The sequence below is a fragment of the Odontesthes bonariensis genome, chromosome 12 (assembly GCF_027942865.1).
Source record: "Odontesthes bonariensis isolate fOdoBon6 chromosome 12, fOdoBon6.hap1, whole genome shotgun sequence".
NCBI lineage: Eukaryota > Metazoa > Chordata > Actinopteri > Atheriniformes > Atherinopsidae > Odontesthes > Odontesthes bonariensis.
Genome location: NC_134517.1, coordinates 17827920 through 17849286, shown reverse-complemented (window position 1 = coordinate 17849286; position 21367 = coordinate 17827920). Strand labels below are relative to the sequence as shown.

Here is a 21367-nt window from a genome sequence, read left to right as displayed (position 1 = left end):
CACTTATTTGAATTCACACACTTCATTATAAAGTGGTACATGTTTTATAAAATACAGGAGGTATGCCAAGAGGTGTCTAAGGCTGGCCTATGTTCTTAAGTTTCGCCACCCAACACAACCAGTAGTGAAGTCCTTCTCAGGGCTACTCGTGTTCTACAACCTACTAAACTCAGCTTCCTCATGCAGGATCTCATGATAAACACTGGTCTACAAATGAGTCTAACAAAGAGGACATTTTTCTCCCTCATAAATGACTTCCTGTTCAAAGGCAGTGCTTAGGTTTTTATACTTCTGAGGGTCTACTCATCCGAAATAGCCCAGAAAATTTAATAGAGCACACAAAATTAAAACTAGGGTCTTAAGAGGGAAAAATTAGTGCTGCACTTAGTTACTCCTATTTTAGTGAGTGACATTATAGTTGATATTTCAGTGACATATGTATTCATATCAGGAGACTTTTATTTGATAGTGCTGTCTGTATTTTCAATTAACTTCAATTCATTTTCTAATGGGAAATTTTTTATTTTATTATCCCACATTTATTCCCCAGTTCTTCTTATTTCCAGTCCAAAACACCTTGTCTCTATGTGCTCTCACACCATGATGCGGTGACCTTGACTGCAGGAGTGAAAGGGGTTTATTTTTTTAACATCTTTGCATCAGACGCTTATTTTTACTTTGTCACTTTATTCTCAACCAAAAAAAAAAAACGCGGTGTTGCTCTGCATCGCTGCATGCATATCCTTCTGCTGATCAGCTGAGCCCGTCAGGAGGTGTTTTGGACTTGCTGTATCTTCCCTTTGGCTTGGAATGACTTCTGCAAAGATTTAAAAGATGGTCAATATTTGTGCTTTTCCAGGCTTTTCACTCATTTTCACTACATTGAAGCTGATATGTTGTAGTTGTTTTCTGTTCGTTAAATGTGAAAATATCAGAACTTTTCCATAGTTGCTGTAATATCTGCTCCTACATTGGACATATTTAAAATTCAGTAAAGTAATCAGTTTAATATCCTTTTCAGAGGCAAAAAACATAAACACAGCGTGCAGCCTCAATACCAATCTAGCAAATGCAGTAAACAGATAAGACCACACGTCACTAAAAGAGAGAGTAAGACTCCAGTTCGGATTATGAAGTACAAAATGTTTATCACAAAAATGTCAAGAGTCCATCAGCAGGCTAGACTGTCATGTGCTGCTGGTTACAGCCTGTTTAAGCAACTGTATGCTAAAAGGTCAAGACATATGCCCTTGTTAAACGTTAGAATGTCTGTGTGAAGGAAGGGGTAACACATATAAGACCTCTGCATCCCTCTAAAGCCTCGTGTCTGTCTTCAAGTTGCATAATCACACCAATCTGTGAAACTTGAAGAAACTATTGAACGAGCAGGCGGAAAAGTGACGAAAAGGAGACTTTATTTTGACACCCGTGCGTAAAATGTTCAGGGACTTCTGACTGAGGCGAAACCTAATAACCTTTTTGACCATGCGATTGCGGTTGCAGTGTTTTTTATTCAGTTAAAATCGACACAGAAAACACAAGAAATAATGATAATACAAGATATTATGTGATTGTCAACCTGTGTTTGTCTAACCAGGATGCAAACTTTCATTATTATTATTGTTAATTATTGACTGAACACCAGGAGCCATCACTCATGTAATCACATTCAGTACTTTTCAAAAAATGACACCTAATCTAATATTTCAGCTTTGAGTCAGTTTTAAGTCGATATTTGAATGTGTTGTTTTTTTTTATTTAAAAAGTAAAAAATTATAAAAACCGAAACAGGCCAATAAAATCTCAACATTTTGTAAAATATATTTATTTGAGGGGATAGAAGTGCCATTGCCCTGTCTGTGCATTGTGAGGAGTTAGAGCCATTAGCTTAGCTTAGCATAGCATAAAGCATGGGGGGATCAGCTAAACTAGTCCCAGCATAGCTCCTTTTTTTTGTTTATTTAACACTTTATTTCCTCCATATCCAAATGGAAGTATTTTTTCAGGTATTCAGAGTTGTGGGTTGTAACAGCAGAAAAAGTTTCCTGTGATAAACATACATCATCAACAGCGGATGTGATGGCTAGTCTTGTTGACAAAGTTGCTAACCAAGGGAACCAAAGCTATTTAATAGCATTTCTCTGTCTCTCTAAGTCTGTATTTTACAGCTCTGTTGTCTACAGGGCAAGCAAACATTGATTAGAAAATAAACTCCAGAGGTATTACAGACTGCATTTTTTTTTTACTTTGAAGGCTAACTGTTCTGCATGTTTCCAGTCTCTGTGCAACAAAAAGCTAATTGTTCCTGTTTAACCTCATATTTAATATATAGCTACAAATAAAACTGTATTTTTTCTCACTCACAGAAAATTTTTAGTATTCAGAGTTTGAGTTAAATGGCGTAATAGAGTGCTCAATAAATCCTAAGTGCAAAAAATTACACACATAGTTTAAATATTCCATCATCTGAGTGCATTTGGTCCTGCATAAACTATGGATGACAGGTAACATATACCTACGTTACTGGCTCATTGGTACAGATTTGATTTAGTTTTAATTTGGGGATTTGGGGCCAATTTGAGAGCAAAGATTCGCATGACTTTTTTTTTTTTTCAAATGTATTGAATGCAGTAAGCTTCTTGAATAATTTAATTCTGTCACCTTCCACCACCTCTGGTTGGTCCAGGTAGCAGTAAATCATTTTCTGCTTGGCAAAAGTTGAGAGCTGGGAGTTAAGCAGAGGGGAGGCCACTGGGAATATTGATTTTACTTAAAATTTGGATGATTTGTCTCAATTTTACATGCCCTTTTTCTCATATGAAGATGTAGGATATTGCTCCTTGTTTCAGTTTCCCTCACATCCTCTTGTTGAGAGGAACTGAAACTACACAGATCAAATGACTTATGCTGGTATGTTAGTGGAGAATTAGGCAAGGAACCTACTACATTTACACAATACTGTGCTGAAGTATCGTTTTGAGCAAACTTATTTAGGAGGGTCCTTTGCGTGATGTTTTATAAGTAGTACACTTGATACTGTATATGCTCTACTATTCTTAATTGTTAGTTGTGCTATTAGAAGAAAAAATGCACACAATGAATTTGTCAAGCAGAATGTTTGATGGAAAAACTGCCACTGAAAAAGGGCACACGTCACGCATACGTTGCTCAAGTCTACACTTTCTTTTCCTTTTGTATCAAATATGTCAAATGTTTTTGTAGCCTTGTGATCAGAGAACGCTCACAAATGGCAGCAAATTTATTGAGGATTGTTTTGTTTTTCTTCCTCAGGTTATGACCCATGCTATTAAAATGCTAACAGCAGATTTAATCACAGCCAGTTTAATGCAACTCATAAAAGTAAATTAACTGTGTTTTTGCTGTCGAATGGGTGCTTTTATACTTTGAAAAAAAAAAAACTTTTAGCATGGCTACCCCAACCCCAATGACACGGTAGGCCTAATATTTTACGAGGAAAAATGCGGGGCATTTATTTTTATTCCCTTATCCAGGTAAAAGCCCCGAGTCATTCTTACGCCACAGAAAAAAATGTTCGCCTTTAGTTCTCATACAGAATGCGATAAAGCTGTTTGTGTTCCACCACGTGACTTTCTCGGTGTTTCTTAACCGAGTGTCACATGACCCTGATGTCAGTATTTGCAGTGGCGGCGGTGATAAGTGTCAAAGGCAAGCTCAGTTAACCTAACAGCTTGCTTACACAAACGTGAGGAAAGTTAAGACTCGTAACGAGACACCTTACTGGGTTCTGCTATCAACAGCAAGGTTTTTTCATCTTTGTTTTTAGTCTATTTTTAATGCTGTTGTTTTGACGCTAACGTTAGCCTAGCTAGCACAACACCTGCTAACTGTAGCTCACTAGCTGCGTCCTGTCTGCAGCCGCCGCCGCCGCCGCTGCTGCTGTTGTTGTTATTGCTGCTGCTGTGATTTCGTCCGGACAAGAAACATGACGCAGATCGCTGGTGTTCAGTCATGGTGTCTAGGACTAACGTTACCTTTGATTTTAGGTGAGTATGTGTTCCGTTTATGTAGGAAGAGCAAACGTTACCGGCTCCGAAGGTCGCAGGTAACCTGTTCTAAAATAGTTTAACCGTGTGCTAAAAAGGCAACGTGAATACCAACCGACCCTACCCACGTCTCTTGCTTCATAAAGACTTGATTTGATGATAAAATACAATTCGGTTGATATACTTCCATAGGTCCTAACACGCACTGTTGCCTATGCATTCACGTTGAAATCCGTGTCAAATGATCGGACTTAAATGGAGTTGAGTTACTGCTACAACAAAAGTGTACCTGGTTACTCTCAAATAATCTAAACTCTGGTTTGATTTTAAAGTAATCTTTGTTCACAATTTATTTCACCATATCTGACGTGGCTATCAGGGCGATAATAAGTAACAGACAAAGAGATCCCGTCGCATTCAAGGCGGCTCACAACATTTAGAAACCTCTTCAATCATAATGTTGTAACTTCTATTGTAAAGCTTCGCTGTAAGCTCTGTAGGACATTTGTGGGTCTCCTGCATTCCACGAATTGAAGAGAAATATGTTGCCTGCACTGGGTGGATGGCAGATTGAAATAATAATAGAAACTCAAATAAAAACCTCCTATATAAACCAAGTTTTATTTGCTGTGCTAAAGGTAAACAGTGCTGACCCAGTTGGGTTTTAGAATAATAAACCTTCAGGGAACGTTTTAGGCACCATTCAGAAACGGCATAAGGGCTTTAAAAAAAATCTCAACATTGCTATTCTTAGCACAATGTATTGTGTTTTGAAAAATGCATTGGATTTGCTGAAAAAGTGGCTGAACAGAAAATGACAGCCACATTTTGAAGGTAAACATTTTAAACATTTTTTGTGAGCGCAGACCTGTCTGTCCTGAGCTGAAGTGCCGTGGATCTTGCTGAAATGCACTAAACACAAAAGCAGGGGGTTAAAAGTGTGACTGGTCCTAATCAGTTCTAGAGGGGGGAAAAGGCAATAGAACAACTTTAGCCAATTCGCCATCACCACTGTGTTGATCCAGAACTGCCGTATCATTGTCCAATATTTGGTTTGCATTTACTGTGGAAGCACAAACCCTGCTTTGTAAATTTGAAAAACAAGAAGAGAATCTCTGTGTACCAAGAGTCCTTAAGTCTGATAAATACATCAGTATTTTATTTTTCTTGTGACGCTGGAACAGAGCTCGCTAATCTTTCTGTTACTTGCGCTCGTCACATTTTCAGTTTCAGAATCACAGCAGTGACTTGATGTTTTTGTAAGGAAACGGTCTCTAATGATTAGGATAATTGTGTGTGTGTATGTGGCAGTGCAGCTGCATAGAAAATTATATTTTTAAAAGTTGAAAAAGGACTTTTTCTTCTCGTTTGCTTCAGTGCGCGAGCAGATAAACTGGTGAGAGCTGTTACTACTCGTCTGAAGGGATTTTTGGGGAATTAAATACCTTAGTGCGCCTGCGGACTCACTAATGTACTACAATGTGTTTATGCACTGCTCCTCTATTAATCCAGGCTGAAGCCGTTTATCTAACATGTCATTTTTTATTATTTAGATTGCTTTGATTCAGTGAGTAGCATCTCGGTAATCGTGTTAAACCATGTGTAGATATCAAAGAAAACCAACCAAAAGCTAACGTTGCAGCCAAATCCTTACAAACCCCCATGTTTGAATAGGAAAGGAAAAAGAAACAAAAAATAATCAAAAATCCGTGTAACGGCAGACAAAGCAACTGGGCCTGGATACAAGGTTTCCCTCTGTGTCATGCAGCGATATTTGAAAACTATCTGGATGTCGTTTTGAGTTGATAGTTTTACTCGGCAGTTTGCATTTTGTGGTGTGAGTTTTCGACTTTTCACTGCTGAAAGAAGTCAGATGCATGCAGCCTGACTCGAAATTGTGAGTCATGCATTGAGGCGCCTTCCTTCTGCAAAACAGAAGGGTAGGGCCGATGGGAAGAACCGAGATTTGCTCAATTGTGTAAATCACTGAGAAGGACTGCTTGAAAAGGCTTTCCGTAAGACCTCGGCTTGTTATAAAAGATGGTGACGGTGGACCTGATTTTCGGGCTGGGTGAAGCGCTGCTTCATACATCAGAGGCTTGGGCGTGGTGCTTAGAATGTATGCGTAAAGTCGGTTTCTTCTCTCATACATTATCTACTTGCTCATTACTTTCCAACAAAATCAACAACGCAGCCGCTGTGCAAAAGTCGACTTTACGTCACCTCAGTATCTAAAAGACTCGATCTATTTGGAAATAGATGTGGAAATGTTCAAAAGCCATCTGGATTATTGATCTTCCCAACTTTTTCATTTTTGGTGTGTCCTATTTGAGAAAAAGCTTTGTTGTAATCATGAAAAGTTGAGATGCGTTTGATGAACCAAAGCTTAACCTGACAAATGAGTGCCACTCAAAGTCTAAGTAGGACTTATAAGTAAATATGTTTTGCAGCTGCTGCCCTGCATCAGAGTTTTGCTACCGTTGCCCTGCCGACGCCGACGCCTCAGACCACCGCTGCCCCGCACAAAGACCCCGTGCGTCCTGAAAGGGGAATGTACCGGGTCACCAGCAGCAACGGCACCACCTGCCTACTGGCGTACATGGGCATCCAGCTCAACATCTCCATCAGCTCCATCTCCCAGAATAAGGTGCCCTTATGAAACCTGACGGTTATTGTTTTTGAGTTGGAGCTGCAACTATCGACTCGCTCACACGCAGGCCTCATTTATTTTACAGACTCTGCAGGATGTCTTCAACCTCAACCCCAACGCGACCAAGGTCTCCGGCTCGTGCGAACCCGAGACCGCCCACCTGCGGCTCACAACAGACGGAGACAAAACCAACCTCTCCTTCGTCTTCACTCTGGTGAGTGACTATCATGGGGCATTTAGCACCTTGTACTTCATCAAAAACCCACTAGATGGCAGCTAAGGTTGGAAGTAAAGCTGCTCAAGTGCTGCGACACTGATGTGATGGTCTTTGCCGTTTGTCTCCAGAATACTACGTCTGATAAGTACCACCTGAGCGAGGTGACTCTGAAGGCAGTCGTGCCCGACATGAAAGGTGAGCGTCCTTCTCGTCGGTCTGATTAGGAGACATGTTTCAGCAGCTCTGATGCCCAATAAAGCGTTTACTTTTTACAGCAGAAACGGACACGCTGCAGTAAATCCCACCTTTGGGGAATTTTGACGTTTGAGACTGTGTGAAGGTGGCGTTTATTCATCTGCTTTATGCGGACAGATTAAAATGTATTTAATGTGAAATGATAAAACGGGTTCTAAAAATCCTATTTGTATTACAAGCAACTGTGATGTATAAAACTCAAACATGTATAGACGGGGTTAGGGATTTCATCTCATGTTTAACACCAGCAAAAAAAGACACGGACAAAACCTTCAACTGAGCTTAAAAGTTAAGACGCCTAATGTCCCATCTCGGTTTTTTTTCGCACTTAGTAGAGCTGTGTGAAATGCTTTGTATTGACCGACAGTCAGCTGTGATCAGAGACTCAGAAGCAGGTGGAGGGCTGTCGGGGAGGGAAACCAACGGAACTAAGCTCTGAAATCTCCCCCGAGGAACCGATGCGGTTTCTGTGTGATGGGAGAAGTTGTATAGTGCGTTTGACCTGTCAAGAAAAGCTTGATACACTCATAAACTAATTATGTTTAATGCAAATCGGGTATCAACAAATGGACTCAGGATTGGAACTTTGGGGATTTTTTTTTTTTTTTTTTTTTTTTTTTTTTTTCCCTTCTACCATAGACTTTAAAGTTCTGATGCTGGTCTATAAAGCTCTGAATGGTCCAGGACCAGAATACATCAGTGAGCTCCTGACCCAGTATGAACCTTCCAGACCCCTCAGCTCATCTGGATCTGGTCTTTTATCAGTTCCCAGAGTCAGAACCAGACATGGAGGAGCTGCATTCAGCTTCTATGCTCCACATGTCTGGAACAAACTCCCAGAAAGCCTCAGATCAGCTGAAACACTCAGTGTATTTAAGTCCAGGTTGAAGACACACCTATTTTCAGCTGCATTTGAATAAAGCTCCAAATCTGAAGCTTGAGTTTCAAAACTTAATCACATTTTAACTACTGATTTTATCTATTGGTCTTATATCTTTCTTTTTTGTTTAAAATTTAAATCATGCTTTTTATTTCTGTTTTAATGTATCTGTAAAGCACTTTGAATCGCCTTGTAGTTGAATTGTGCTATACAAATAAACTTGCCTTGCCTTGCCTTTAAATGAATCCGATTCCTTCTGCCATAGATCCCTTCTCAGCTCAGAACAGCAGTCTGAACTACCTGCGGGGAACCCTGGGACGCTCGTACATGTGCCGGGAGGAGCAAACCCTGACCGTGGCTCAGAATTTGTCCATCAACACCTTCCAGGTGCAGGTGCAGCCCTTTGGTCTGAAGGGAGATCAGTTCGGAGCAGGTAAGCGCTGTCGCCAAGTGACAACATTCAACACCTGCCGTCTTTCTCCAATTCCGTCTTCCTCTCATGCCTCTCCGGTTTCTTCTCGTAGCGGAGGAATGCCAGCTGGATGAAGATGACATGCTGATCCCCATCATAGTCGGAGCGGCTTTAGCGGGCCTCGTCCTCATCGTGCTCTTGGCCTACCTCATCGGCAGGAAGAGGAGCCACGCCGGTTACCAAACCATCTGAAGCCACTCGCATTTTACCAGGGGACAGCGTGCGCCATCCCCACCCCTGAAATTAACCACTGTTTTATGAGACTTAACCCTTCTCCCCTGTTCCCCTCCTGTCCCTCCATCTTCCGCCTCTGTGTGTTTGCTGTTCTTTGCCTTCATCAGTAACACTAGTCTTTATCACTTTGTGGAAGTAGACATGCGCTTTCTGAGCTGAAACACTCTTTCCTTAAAAAGAAAAAGGGACTCTTGCTGGGGGATTGTAATGAAGTGAGAAAACCTCTTCTCTGGTATCGAGTAAAGCAGGGGATGCATGTTGATCAGAGGGTCAATGAGAGTCCTCATGCTGTGTTGTATTTATGATTTCTGTGAAAGGAACTGTGAGGGATTTTGACATTTGAGTGGGTTGTGTTACTTTAGCTTCTCTTGTCCATTTTTGGGTGGCCATTTTTTTTATTGGTCTTGCCCAAATTGAAGTTTGCTATAAAGGGAATATTTCAGCCAGTTACACTTAATCCAGCTGAAACTTTACAGATCTGACATTTCTAGTTCCTTATAGTCCACCGGGGGGGTGGTGTTTTTTATTTTTTTATTTTTTTATTTTTTTTTTTTTTGTTGTCTTCAAATTTCAAACCCCTCTTGGGGTCTTTTGTCGCTGAAGGGAAATACGTTGCACTGAAATCCCGAGAAATGTTTGTCAGTGCCTTTGCAGCTGTGACATGGATGGGATTCAAGTAAAGCCAATATCACAGAGGTACTCACTCCCTCGCTGACACCGTTCGCTGCCATGTTCGGGACATTTTCCCGTGCCTCGCATAGCCATTGTGTACCGTTACTACCATAGAAATGCATTGTTTGGAGTTGAAGAAACTACAGATATTTATGTGTGGTGTTGTTGTTTTTTCCCCCCTCCCTCATCTTAACATCCGTATAATGATTTAATAATGTTTTAATGGATTTGTTTGAACAGGTTTTTTTTTTTTTTTCTTTTTTTTTTAAAGGATAAGTCAATAAAGGTGAATGACTGAGGCTCTTTGGCTTTGTGTTTTGCCTTCATGCAGCTCATCAGGGGTAAGACCTGTTCCTGGTTGTTTGGAGTCACCAGAAGTACAGGTATAGAATGAGTTATATTAACTCCAGTCTGTGCTCTGGATTTTTGCTCAGATCTGAGACCAAACTTATGAAGATACTCAATATGAGCGGAATAAGATGCAAAACGAGCATTAACGTGTAAAGAATGGAGAGACAAAAAGGGACTATTTGTCGACGATGACGATGACGAAATCATTTCGTGAACGCCACTTTTTTTCATGACAATAACGAGACGGTGACGAGATAAACATAGCTCTGATGACGAAAACATGACGAGACGTGTGTGAGTTTTCGTTGATGAGACGAGAATGGACGAAAATGTTAGTGGGTGATCTGTCAGACGTTTAAAATGCATGACATTTCTGCTTATTGTGTGTGTCAATTAAAACCTAAAAAGTATCTGCTGTGGCACCTTAAGGCTCGGCACAGGGATATTTTTTCGAAGGTAAGTTACAAATGCTGTTAACATAATCGATAAATTTCGTAGTAAGCTAATACATTAGTACGTTTTCCACATACTCCTGGCGCAAATGGGCTTCTAACTTCAGGCTAAAGTTAGCTTTTGTTACGCTAACGTCAATTCATTATGTGTGTGTTACTTTAGCAGCATGTTTAGCAGCATGTTTACATTCAGTGAGGTGTGGTTATCTCTTTGTGTGTACGTTCTGTCAGCACGTAACTTGATATGTTAATCAGGTCGAGCTTTAGCCTAAAAGCCACAAGTGACGTTGCAGCCCTAACCAGGACCTGTGCGTTTAGTGGGCTTACAGTAAAGTTGGGACACACGCACAGTACAGAATGAAAAATCAGAAAGCTTTAGTACAGGGTCAGTTAATAAGCTATGTATTTTTGTTCTGCTTGTTTGATAGTTAAGACCATACTATTTTCTTAACACGGTAGACTATACTTATTTTTTCTTTTTTTTTTTGACTAAAACTAGACTAAAACCCTTTTGAGTTTTCGTCGACTAAAACTGGACTAAAACTATCACATAGAAATGACTAAAATGTGACTAAAACTAATAAGCATTTTAGTCCAAAATACTAAGACTAAGACTAAATCTAAGATGGTTGTCAAAAACAACACTGTATGTAAAGTTATTTATCTGGCGGTGAATATAGTAAGGTTTTATAGAGTGATATCGCACTGAAATTTAGAGAGTTACTCCTTGCATGACAAGCTCTCTGGTGTTCTCCATTGAAAATGTGCTCTCAGCCATGTCTTCACCCCTTTGTTCAAAGCAGAAGGTTTGGAGTAGAGGGGTGGAGTGAAGGCTGATTTATGCTTCAGACGCAAAGCCGTTAGCCGTTTAGCGCCACATTCAACAACAAAACAAAACAAAGCAAAACCCTGTAAAAATAAGGAGAGTAGAAAAACACCACAAAGAAGCTAATATGGAGAGTGAGGAGGCCACCGTGTTTATGGTCTGCATGATGGTGATATTAATCATGGACGATCACATCAGGCGTCTAATATCGAGGCTGGAAAAGCTCACAGAGAGAGTCAGGAGATACTTTTTCATTTCATGAAGGAAGAAAGGAGAGCAGAGCGCTGCAGACAAAGGAGACCAGTGTAAGTTTAACTTATTAAACACCCGCCGGTTGTGTCTGTGTCTTATGAGGAAACATTTCAGCCGTGATAGCATGACATGGGGCGTAGCTACCGACCACCAAACACCTCCGTCAGATTCGTTCTATAAGAACGATGAAAAGACCCGACCTCGGAGAAGGAGCTAAATAGTTATAGGAATTAAGGGAGAAAGCCCCGAGTTCCTGTATGTCCGAACACGGGAGAAAACGGCCCCGCGGATTAAAAGGTTATTAGAACTGCCAAAGGTTCCTACAGTCCGAAAGCGGCTAATGTAACTTCTCAAAAAGCCCACTATGGAGCTCCCCCTACAGGCTTGGAGGTAATGTACGGTTACACTGTCGTAAATACAACACCCTTTCGCTTTCACGTTTCAAGTTTGTTGACGAACCGGCGAGGAGTCAGAAGGTGCAAGCTATGTCGACCGAGAAGGTAAGAGTAATCAAATGTACCTGGGAGCGTGAGAGGGGTCTATTTGTTTTTGCGGTAGGTGTGCCAGAAAGCAAGTCGAAGTACTTCCGCTCAGCTCCCGGGCCGGTCCAGCAAAGTTACATAGCGCAGTTTTTCCAACTCAGACCCCCGAAGGGCATAGGAAACAGGCCAATCGTAATATTAAAACTCATTCTAGCTGCACAATTTTTTTCAAGCTGTTATTTTAAGGTAGAAATGTTACATAGTATTGCTTTGAAGGCTCCACCTTTCTCCCCATGGTCTGCCTCTTGACATAGTAGTGCTTGAGGCTGGAAGTGTGACGTAGAAATCCACAGAAAAATCTGGACCGCTCACAAGGTGAGATTTTCAGACAGGGCGAGCCTCAAACCAAATGCCAGGGTTGTGTCAGTAGTCCCTTCAGTCACCCAAATATATACTCTGAACACCGTTAAATATGGATCTCTGCCTCGGGGTATAAGGAGGAACTACACATAAGCCAGATTTTCATTAAATTGCAAAATGCTATTTACCAGTGAAAATATTTGAAGGAACAGATGTATCCGTACAATGTGTCGTCCATCAACTGGAGCGTTTCTGGTTTTGATACTTAATGTGAATCTGAGCTGTCATAAAAGGCAAGTAAATTGGTATATAAATGCGGCTCGTGCACCATTTAAATATTCAGTCATTTGCAGAAATGTACAGAAGCCCAGAGCGGACGTGGTACGTATAAAGGTTTTTTTGATGGTTTTCGAGGCCACTTTTTCTCCCCAGTCCGCCCCTGTTATATGTGTTTTATGTGTTCGCAATTTGTTTGTCTTGTAGAGATAACTTTCATATCAGCCCGCGTCATTTAAGGAGACGGCTGGCTCGACTGCAGCTCAATAGGCATTTACACCAAAGGCTGAGTTAAGCCTGATTTATGGTCGGTGACGCAAGCCGCACTGCAAGCCCTTGTGCGGTTGCAAGCCCCCCCTTGCGTGCTTGCGTGTGTCACCTCAATTTTCTAAACTTCACGCAAGACGCAAGCCACTGGCTGTGTTCGAAACCGCCTACTACATACTACATACTTGAAAACGGCATACTCATGGATCAGACAGTATGCAGAGCGTTTACACACAGTGCACTTCACTCCTGCCCGAGCCGAAATCAGCTGGTCTGAAAAGCTGATTTCGATCTGTTGATACAGTCAACTTCATCAGTGACCAACTGAGGGGACCAGGCCGTCTCCATGGTTACCGAATGATGCACGAGAGGTGTAGTTATTGTTTTCTCGAGATAACGAGTTATTTATCTCGTTATCTCGGGAAAACGGATGGAATAAAATGTATGTATCTATGGCCGTTTAGGGCTTCCGTAGGAATGCTCAATTGAAACTTGCATAAAGTTTAGTAAAGAAATGTTTATTTGGACATTTTCTTTGCACTATTCTAAAAGAAGGAACTTGATGGAAGCAAAAATGTTGGGCTCAACAGCTCGCTTCTCGCAAAGGAATTTTATTTTGTCTGTTGTTGGAATGGGTCAGCAGATTTGTCAGGGACTCAGAGGGTATTTCTAACTTTAATATCAAGCCACAGGTGTGGAACACCCCCGAATGAGCTATTGTGTAAAAAATTCCCATTCCCCAAATTCTATGGCTTTGTGTGGCAGGAAGGTTTTTATGTCAGGTAACAGATAATGGAAACTATTTGCTTTCTGTCAACAACAAAAAGGTGAAACATGAGGTGAAGTTCTTCCTGTATACGGTAGTTTGAATTCTTTAATTCCCCTTCTTCCACATGAGGCAAAACAAAAACCAATGATTTTCCAAAGCGACTGAAAAAAAAAAATGATTATAGGCCCTGATTGATATGGCAAAAGTAGTCACCCGTTAATTTTGGAAAAACTTCTAAAATCTTGTTATTAGTAATGGTCTTTAGTGTCTCTGCAGCAGCAAACCTGTTTTAAGCAACAACAAAAAAAAAAGCTCAGAAACGTCAGCACACCACATAAATAGATGGATGGATTAGAGATGATCCCAGATGTAACACAAATCAGACACAATTACAACATTTCAGTCTGTCTGGTCCTCCTCAGGTATGGGTTTAAAATTCTGTTAAAATATTCAGCGGTATTCTTCAGTTGTATCTCCCTCCAAAACACTTGTCACCTATTTAGGTGACAAAAAAAAAATAAAAAAATCTAAAGTTTTTGGAATTCAGACTTTTAGGAAAAATGGCCGACCGGGCGTCATGGTCGTCTCGATTCCTCCTCCAGGATTTGACGTCTGCATTTCTCCCTCAGCTTGTTGATAGTTGCCATTGACAGGCTCCCGGGCTCTGTGAATATCTTCTGCAAAAATAAAGAATGCGAGACAAGGAGGAAAAACAAGAGAAATTTGGACTTTTCTTTCAGAACGTCTGCCTGTTCTGTCTCTGACTGTGTGGCTCATCTCACCTGTGTGAAGGCGTGGCAGTCCAGAGTGAAAGCCCCACAGGTGATCTGCTTGAAGCACTCGCACACGTCAGGCAAAGAGCGCGCTCGCAGAATCTCCGTCTGGTGGTGAAGTACGAGAGTCAGGGCAACGCGGAAAAGCACCTTGGAGCCCTCGTAGAAAAGACAGTCCCAGATCCGCAGAACAGTCTGTGCCAGAGTGGGGAGCAAAGAGGACGCCTTTAAGATGATCACCGTGAGCCCCTCACTTTGTTACACCGTTAAACTCCAGCTTTTGCTCACCTCGATGGGGAGGATATCGATGTAGAGGCAGATGAACCAGCGCGACACCACCAGGGTCCACATGCCAGGATACTGGGCCATGAGCTGCCCTACTGCAGGGGCTTTGCTCTTCACCAGCTCCCCGAGGACCTCCTGGTCGGTCTTCAACCCCAACATGTCTGGGCTGTAATAGTCTACAATATCACACGTTTACATGACACATGTTTAACATCCATTACTGGTTGTGGTTTTTCTGTACATCTAAGTCTTTCACAGACTACTTCAAGGTATAAACTAGCTTTCCATTTTTTTTTTTATATTACAGCAAGAGGTAACGATGAGTGAGTTAAACAGTTAACGTCCACAGTTTGCAGACGTGAAAAACTTGAATTCCTTTTCCATATTTCAGTAGACACACTCCTTCTGAAACCGCGAGCTCCGAATGGTGGTCTTATTTCATTAAGAGGGGGTTGCTTGCCAAATAAACTGACCGCTGTACAAATTTAAATAGCATTAAAGCTATTCACTATCTCACCTTTTCCATAGGTTTGTTCAACCTCTGCCTGTATTTTGCACTGCAACGCCTTCATGTAAAAACTGCTGAAAAGTTGATGAAAACCACTTGTACGTTGATTCTCGCAGAACTCTGGTGGTTCAAAGTGGAACTCATGGTCATGACATCAGCTTCCACAAAACAATTAGGACTCTGTGGAGCTTTTCGTGTGCATTTATTTGGCCTTCAGTCCTTCTACTTCTTTGAATAAAGCGAGGTTACAAATCTTATCCACAGAAGGACCCTCGTGGTACGTTTTTTGCATGCCTGACACGGCAACTTAACAAAAAGGGTGTTGTACTTGTGGGGTTCTTTTAATTTTTCTAACTGTGCGCCACCCTTGTTTCCTGGCTCCTTGGTCCTCCTACCTTTCCTTTCCATCTTGAAGGATCTTTTAATTCCTAAAATAAATCTGGATGAGAGGGGAGTGAGAAGCAGAGAGGTTTGTAGGAGGACCAAATGACCGAGAGTATGAAGGTGTCTTAATGCTAAACTGTAAGTCATATAAAGATGAGCAAAGATAGACTGTTACAAACTGGGATTTACAATAACTATAACTTGACCTGAATGCAGCGTAAACCGAGCCAGAGGAGCACCGGTTTTTGTATTCAAGCAAATCTACCTGGGAGTATTGTGCCCAGCAGTGCATCCATAAGCCAAAAGGATTTCTCTTCTTCTTTGGTGATGATGATGAGGTAGCCTGCGATGAAGTTCATTCCCTAAAATAGACAGAGCACCTTGGGTAACTGATTTTGTGTTCACAAAGATAACAGTAGAAGGTAGAGTTAATGCGGAGCAGTTTCACACCAAAGACAACACATCATCCACCGCTCTATCATCAAATTGGCGGCAGCGACTCTGTGATACACAGGTGTCATTTTTACCATGAGCAGATTTGAAAATGTAATTACATTTTCTGTAAACAGAGCTTACAGGGGTACCTTAAAGGGATAGTTCGCCTCTTTTGACATGAAGCTGTATGACATCCCATATTAGCAATATTATTTATGAACATTTTCTTACCCCTGCTGCGTACTGTGAGCCGAGTTCCAGCCGAGTTTTGGCGTTGACGAAGGTAGTCCGGCTAGTTTGCTAGGGTCCCGAAAATAAAGCGTTTTGCTTCTCAAAACAATATGCGTTCAAAAGAGTAATACATTTGCATCACAGGCTGTCCAGGAAAAAGTCAGACCTCACAATCGCTTGGTGCTATTTTCGCTCTACCTTTGTATCACTGCGTGCTGTGTAGACCGAGCAGTAAACACCGTAACAGGCGCGGCTATCAGCAGGTGGCAATCACAGAGTGATACGAAGGGAGAGAAAGTAGCGCCAAGCGATTGTGAGGTCTGACTTTTTCCTGGACAACGATTTTGTGATGCACTCTTTTGAACGCATATTGTTTTGAGAAGCAAAACGCTTTATTTTTGAGGCCCCAGCCAACTAGCCGGACTACCTTCGTTAACGCCAAAACGAGGCTGGAACTCCGCTCACAGTACGCAGCAGCGGGTAAGAAAATGTTCATAATTAATATTGCTAGTATGGGATGTCATACAGGGTCATGTCAAAAGAGGCGAACTATCCCTTTAACACGATTTCAGAACACTGGATGTGAGGAAACATTAGCCTCTGTACGTCACCGAAATGGATTCAAAATAAAGAATTCGTTATGTCATTTGGACAGACTTTTACTTTTAATTCAAGGGGCTTAACAAAAAAGAAAAAAATAATTGTATGGTGCCTCCATTTTAAGTAATCAGAAAATTGAGTTGACATCAGAACTTTAGAGCTCTCAGTATGTGGACCTAAGACAAGTCAAGTGAAGTAAGTTCATTCACTGGGCTGGAAATAACACAGACTTTTCATCGAGATAAAGATTAGTGTCCAAATCAGTCCAAATCTGTTTCATTCTTAAGATAGAGGAATGTACTGGCAGGCTCACCAATGTTAAAAGACCTGGGAGACCACGAAGCCAGCTAATGTAGAAGATTGCATTCTTTCCAAGGTGAAGACAAAACCCTCTACAACGTCCAGCCGTCAAGAACACTCGCACAAAGAGAGGCAAATCATTGTGAAAGTTTTCCAGTGAAGACATGCTCAGTATGTAAATACCAAGGGTTTGCCTCAAGATGCAAACCACCGGTAACATTCATGAGCGGAGAGGCCAGCGTAGGTCTGCTAGAAAAACACATCTACAAAAGCAGCGCAGCTCCGGAAGTGATCATTTGAACAAAAACAAAGATCAAGACAAACTAGTGGCTGAATGATGAGAAGAGTGTGAAGAAGGAGAGGAAAAGCTCCAGTAGCTGGATAGATTCCGATGTGTATACAGGCATATTCCCTGCTGAGATTCACAGTACTGATAGATAATGACCCCAAACAGCCCAGCAGTTTCTTAAGGATGTCTGCACATCATAATTGAGCGGGATTTTGACATGCTAAAGACCCTTCTGAAGGCAGAAAGATACATAAATGAGCAGCAACTGAAGGAGGCAAAGCATCTCAAGAGAGGAAGTTTCTAGGTAAGTTCCAGGCTTAATGCAGTTTGTGCTGCTAAGGGGTTGGCAACATATGTGCCTCAGAGCATTTATTTGGGTGTTTGAGGTGACAACTTAGTCAAATACTCCAAAAAAAGCCACAAGCATTTTGTTTGAAATGCCTCGTTCAGTGAGTGGTTCAGATTTATAGCGGATCTCCAATATCCTGCCTCCTTACCTTCATCTCTACTCAACTCCAAGTTCAAATCACACTGCATTCATTCAGTACGTGTACATGAAACTAGCACAAACGATTCATATATATTCAGTCCAACCTAAACCGGAGTTTTAAAACGTATGTAAACATGTTATATCTCAGTTATACCTTAACAGAGGTATCTATGTCCAGGTCATAGGTTTTGCTGCTACTTGGGGGCAGTATGCAAAATATCTAAGCTGTGGGCTGTGCTTGGTTGTGCTAGTGCTGTTGTTGGTCTTTTAGCTTTGCTCTAATGTGGAAAATGTGGTGTGAAATGAAGAAGATTGTCCACGGCCGCCGTTGTCTGCGCTTTTCACCTGTGCTTCTTTGCTGTTGCTGTTTTTTTGGTGCTTTGTCCCCTTTATAATGACATCAGTTATTGTCTGCCCCTCCCACTAACTTTCAACAATTCAGAATTAGATCATTTTGCAGTCACCGGGGAGCTTTTCGGAGTACTGCACATCTGTTTGTCTGTGTTGAAAGAATTGCTAATCTGCGAGGAGCTGAGCTGCGGATGGATACCTCTGTGAATGTACAAAACAGTTCCTTTAGTCTGACTGAAACTAACAAAGTCAAGCTTCTCAAAGCCAAACTAACACACCCAGATAATGTGGCTGGGGGTTGAATCATTTCTGAATGCGTACACTCGGTGTGTACATTTATTCAGCTGAATTCTCAGTAAAGCTTCTCTCATTTTTGTCTGATGGCAGACAACAGTTAATAACTCCATTCTCCTCCCATACAAGTATGCCGTTACGAGGACAGTGGGCCAGTTAAATGGCCGTAGCTCAATTCAACTGTGCACGAAACCGTGCTGACTGTATCTCAGAACGGAGGTAGTGGTCACTTCATGCCTTAAAAACAGGCCAGTGTGGATAGGGGTGTAAATTCATGGTAATAAAAGGGGTGTCCCCCTGGGTTATTCTGACCAAAGCGTGTCACTCACATTTCATTAAGGCCTCAGGCATTACGTATCCTTTAAAGCTGAAAGTCAACTCTGCTGTCACATTTTGGATTGCTTTATTTCGATCTCATTCCAGTGTTGTACAGGGAAGTGCCTAGTCTTGTTCTTTTAGGTAAACACATGTTCCGGTACATTTAATTCACCTGACAGTACCCCACAGTCTGATTGTGGTGTCCGTAGGCCAGCAGCACGTTGTACAGAGCCTTCTGCATGCCCGGCTCTGCTTTGCTCTGGAAGAGGATGTTGTCAGGAAAGGTCCGATGCATATCTGCCGCAACAAGAAGAATGAATTCAGAAGAAGTATTAATAGGAGCTGATGACTTTTTTTTTTTTTTTGGGTAAGACGGAAGAATGGATTACAGTGAGGAGACAGTTTTGTCGCACCTGTGCGAATGGTTTCCTTCAACCTGGCGTCGTGCTCCATCTCCAGCAGAGACTGGTAATAGCCTGGTTTGCTCTCCAGTTGCTCCTGTGCACCGCTCGCTGCCATCCAGATCCTGGCACGGTGCTCACCTGGCACACCTTTACGCACGAATCTCTTGACTTCCAGAAGAGAATTTCGGAGTTACATCGCAAAAATGTAACCTAGGAGCACTGAAACAAGAAATTCAGCGTGTTTGAATTCGCTTTTTGTACCTGTCAAGTTCTTCTCCACTTGAGGCGTCTCTTCAAGGAGCTTCGACCATCTCATGGACCTTCTGTTGAGGACAGCGACGTACTCGTTCATCATCTCTTTGTAGGGCTCAAAATCATGACGTCTCTCAAAGCCGTAGGGGTCAACCCTGAAGTAAAAGAGAGCACAAAGCTGATAAACACCATGAAACACGGACACTTTACTCCCCGCCCTTCTTTCTCTCTTGTTCATTGACTCTATAGCTGGCTCCACTGGGTAGAGTTTCTGTGGCAAGGTGATCAAATGCCCTGGCTGGATGAATAGTTAAGTGTCAAATTACTCCTGAGAGGGATTAGGAGCCAGGAGCAAAATTTAAGCTCAAATGTTAGCCTGTGTTTTTCCATAAACAATCAAGCAGAGTGGTTTTTGATACGCTGCTTTGCTAATTTAAACAGTAAAACAAATACAATATGACCGGAGAGGAAGAAAGCCGATGCAACTAAAAGGTCACCATTGAGGAAGCAGTGAGCGTTCACACTCAGTCGGGTCCAATCAAGGAAAATAAAAACTAGGGTTGATGATGTGTAACGCTTAAAATGTCAAATCAGTCTCATAACACGCAGTTACAGGCCAACTAAAGCTCACCTGTCACTGTCGTTGGGACGTGCCAGAGGCTGCGTTGCATCTCCTTTGCTTTCCCTCTCCATGGCGGGTCATGGGCTGCGGGGCGAAAATAGTCCACTGAAGCAAAGAAAAAAAAAAATCTACCTGCAACAACAAGGTTATTTCATCTACTTTCCCCCCGAAAGAAAAAACAGGCCGCTGTGACGGTAAATAACAAAGCTGTCTGAGTTGCAGTGTCTCACCTTACAGCACTCGCTGAGAGGAGGGGCCAGCTGGAGAGGCAACATCCACAGGTGCGTGCTTTATTTGCACACAAAACAATTGAGAGGAAGAGAAGCGGAAATATCTGCTCCTCTGCCCCCTTACGTATTACTGTTCGTGATCAATGAACAGCTGCAGGAGTGATAGATACAGTAACAGGAACATCTCACGACCAATCAAGTGAACTGGCAGCAGATCGGTAGCAATATTGGGCGTGAAAAGCAGGGGACACCGGAGGAAATTGTAACATTTTTGGGGGATTTTCTTTCATAACTCATGGATTGCTTGAAGCGCAGCATCACATTTTGACACAAGACTCATATACATTTATCTATACAATTAATGTATAACACAGCTCATGTATTTCCACTGAAAAGTGAAATATCCTTTTAACCAAATGATTTATCTCGGCCAGATCTTGCGTAGACATACTGTTGATGTCCAGTGTTATACATATTCCATCAAATCCTGATAACGCAGATGTTTTTTGTTTTATTTCTCTTTTCTTTTGTCCGACTGGGATCAAAACCAAGATGCAACACAATGATTCAAAGTCCACAGTATTTACAATTACCTCTGCAGACTGCAGCACTGGGGATGTTTGACAACCTTCCTCACACCTGGGCGTCTCCTCCCAAAATATAAAATAAAGAGGCATCATATCTGATTGGGAATTGTCTTGGCCGGAACAGATTACTACAGTTAATTTTATTCAGATGTTGGCAACTGAATGCTGGTGCCAGGTTGTTAACACACCACTCTCCGTGGCCCTTCACTGGCAGCCCATGAGTTTTAGAAAAAGCTTTTTTCAGGCTTTAAATGGCCTATTTGCATGACCTTTTGACCTTTCACAAACCTCTTCTCAAAACTCACTTTTTGTCACCTGGCCTTTTTGAACTGTTTAAAGCGCACCGTGTTGACATCTTGAAAAGTGCAATACCAATGAAATGAAACGGACTATAATGTTAAATCCAATGTAAAAAAAAAAAAAGTGTAAAAATGACCCCTCTCGCAAAGGAGTAATTGTAGCAATGGCTTGGTGCAAGTCATAGTTGATTTTTTTTTTCTTAAAGTTATCAGTTCACACATATTTGTTTATGCAAATAACTATTCTGATCTACTATACCGACAATCTGACCGTA

At 41.7% G+C, this 21367-nt stretch overlaps 2 protein-coding genes across 3 annotated transcripts; one reads left to right on the top strand and one right to left on the bottom strand.

Moving 5' to 3' along the window:
* Positions 1-3641: 3641 nt before the first annotated feature.
* lamp1b (lysosomal associated membrane protein 1b) lies at positions 3642-9704 on the top strand. Its single transcript, XM_075479395.1, has 6 exons — positions 3642-4025; positions 6476-6672; positions 6761-6889; positions 7021-7087; positions 8293-8460; positions 8552-9704. Exons 1-6 carry the CDS (start codon positions 3965-3967, stop codon positions 8689-8691), a joined length of 762 nt encoding a protein of 253 aa, XP_075335510.1. The 5' UTR covers positions 3642-3964; the 3' UTR covers positions 8692-9704.
* Positions 9705-13205: 3501 nt separating this feature from the next.
* LOC142396132 (growth hormone-regulated TBC protein 1-A-like) lies at positions 13206-20224 on the bottom strand. 2 transcript variants are annotated; one of them, XM_075478669.1, is made up of 8 exons: positions 19986-20224; positions 19364-19509; positions 19112-19270; positions 18871-18995; positions 15656-15752; positions 14502-14674; positions 14223-14408; positions 13206-14114 (listed from the first exon to the last, which is right to left on the bottom strand). In XM_075478669.1, exons 1-8 carry the CDS (start codon positions 20045-20047, stop codon positions 14016-14018), a joined length of 1047 nt encoding a protein of 348 aa, XP_075334784.1. In that variant the 5' UTR covers positions 20048-20224; the 3' UTR covers positions 13206-14015. The 2 variants fall into 2 exon arrangements, with proteins under 2 accessions (XP_075334784.1, XP_075334783.1); XM_075478668.1 differs by having other exon boundaries at positions 13208-14117.
* Between the last annotated feature and the right edge of the window lie 1143 nt (positions 20225-21367).